Here is a 2,633-nt window from a genome sequence, read left to right as displayed (position 1 = left end):
CCATAGTGGTTAAACAAAGATATAGCTTCTGTTATGGATGGTTAAACGTTTGATGATATAGCTTCTTCCATGGGTGATTAAGCGTTGTTATTACTTCAAATCAATTCCAAGCTGGAGAGTAAAAATTTTCACTCACCAGCTTGAGAAGGGATATTAAAGATGTATGATAGGTTATTTTGGAAGATGATAGTTGGTTAGAAAGTTAGGAATTAACAAGTTAGATTTATGTTAGTTACTTGCTTTACAAGCTTTCTTTTCATTTTTTCTTTTGTATGAATGAGTCATATTAACTCACTTCTTATTCAATCGATTCAATTCATTCAATGAGAATATTATCAATCTTTATTTCTCATTCTTCTTTCTTTAAGCTTTTTTTTATACACTTCTTGATTCATCGAGAAGTTTTCTTTTCATGACTCTTATCACATTTTAACCCGAGGGACGGAGAGAGAGATTAAGAATAAACAATGTGAAAGATTGAGTAATGAGAAAATAAAAGGGGGAAAATGAAAATTGCAAAAGCCAGTAATCTAGCATGGACACTCTGTATTTCTGTTAGAAATAGTAATTCAGTTTTTGGTTAGTTTCTAGAATTAGAAAATTTGGTTAGTTTAGTTAGTTGGTAGTTTCATTATTTTTAGAAAGTAGTTGGCATATTGCTATATAGCTTGTAAATGCTATTGATGAATATACATTGTTTTACTTTCCTAAACTCTATCACATTTTCTCTTCTCTTACATAAAGCTATTTCTCTTTCTCTTCACCGTGTTCTTTCTTTTTCTTTCTTTTCTTTCACTGCAACATTGTTGCTATATACTCTTCTTTCTGCAACAGTGGTATCTAGAGCTTTGTTTAGCTTGATCTTGGGTCTGTGGCAAGAGGGTTGAAAATGGCAACCAATAGTGGCTTCACCATGACACTACCTATCCTAGATGGAAAGAACTATGAACGATGGAGTGTTCAAATGAGAGTTCTGTTTGGGTACCAAGAAGTGCTCGAAAGTGTGCAAAAAGGGTATCAATCCAGTGAAGAGGATGCAACAGTGGATGAAGCAATACTCAGAGAATGCAAGAAGAAGGATTGCAAAGCTTTGTTCATAATCCACCAATGTGTGGATGGAGCAAACTTTGAGAAGATTGCCAATGCCAAAACAGCAAAAGAGGCTTGGGACAATCTTGAAAAGAGTTATGCTGGAGCTGAGAAAGTGAAGAAGGTCAAATTGCAGACCTTGAGAAGAGAGTATGAGCTTCTGCAAATGAAGGAAGGGGATTCCATAGCAGATTACTTCACCAAGATCAGATCTCTGTCGAATTTGATGAAGGGGTGTGGTGAAGTAATGAAGGATCAGTTGGTGGTTGAAAAAGTGTTGAGAACATTGACCTCCAAGTTTGATCATGTTGTAGTTGCCATAGAGGAATCCAAGGATCTTGAAGTATTCAAGATTGAGGAGTTGCAGAGAACCCTAGAGGCACATGAGCAGAGAATAAAGGAGAGGGACCAAGAAAGAAATCCTAACCAGGCCCTTCAAGCACAACTTAACATAAGGAACCCTGGGCAAGGAAACTTTCACGAAAAATCCAGAGGTAATTGGAAGAATGATAGGGGAAGAAATGATGTCTCTGCACAGAAGCAACTTCATCAAGATTAATCATTCAGAAAGAATAAGAAAAAGTTTGATAAAAGGAAGATCCAATGTTACAATTGCAAGAACCTTGGACACTATGCCTCTGAGTGCAGGTTTAAGCAATCTAATGGATCAGAAGTTGAAGCTAGTATGGCTCATGAAGGAGAATCTGAGGATGAACAAGTTCTCCTTATGGTTACAACAGAAAAAGAAAGTGTCAAGGGTGATTATTGGTATCTCGACACAGGTTGTTCCAATCACATGACTGGACACAAAGAATGGTTTGTGAAGCTTGATGAATCTGCTAAAAGTAAGGTGAAGTTTGCATATCATAGTGCCATTAATGCTGAAGGAATTGGTGATATCTCTATACAAAGGAAGGATGGCAAGTCTTCTTGCATCAACAATGTGTTGTATGTGCCCAAAATGAAAAGTAACTTACTTAGCCTTGGTCAGTTACTTGAAAAGGGATACACAATGACAATGGAGAATAAGGTGCTAAGAGTGTTTGATGTCAAAAAGAGACTCCTCTTGAAGGCTCCCCTATCCAATAACAGAACCTTCAAAATTGACATTCAGATCAACAATCACAATTGCCTTCTGACCAATGCCATGCAAGAAAATTGGGTGTGGCATCAAAGATATGACCATCTGAACTTCAAAGGTCTTGAACTTCTGAGCAGAGTTGGTATTGTTTCTGGTTTGCCCTCTATTGCTATTCCTAGTGAACTATGTGATGAGTGTCTCACAAGCAAGCAGACAAGAAATGCTTTTGGTGCACACATACCTACTAGATCATCTAGACCTTTGGAGCTGGTTTATTCAGTTGTGTGTGGGCCATTTGAGGAAGAATCATTGGGGGAAAACAAGTATTTTGTGACCTTCATAGATGATTACACAAGGAAGGTATGGATACATCTCATTAGAAAAAAGAGTGATGTATTTCTTACTTTTCTCAGGTTTAAAGCTCAAGCAGAAAGGCAGAAGGGATTGAAACTGCAAGCACTCA

General features: G+C 37.2%; 1 protein-coding gene across 1 annotated transcript; it reads left to right on the top strand.

Annotated features, from left to right (window-relative positions):
* On the top strand, positions 890–1,648 carry LOC109350483. The gene has a single exon (XM_019591714.1). It carries the CDS (start codon positions 890–892, stop codon positions 1,646–1,648), a length of 759 nt encoding a protein of 252 aa, XP_019447259.1.

This window comes from Lupinus angustifolius, chromosome LG06 (genome assembly GCF_001865875.1).
Source record: "Lupinus angustifolius cultivar Tanjil chromosome LG06, LupAngTanjil_v1.0, whole genome shotgun sequence".
Taxonomy (NCBI): Eukaryota; Viridiplantae; Streptophyta; class Magnoliopsida; order Fabales; family Fabaceae; genus Lupinus; species Lupinus angustifolius.
The sequence above is the reverse complement of the archived record's forward strand: the minus strand, read 5'-3'. Positions and strand labels throughout refer to the sequence as shown.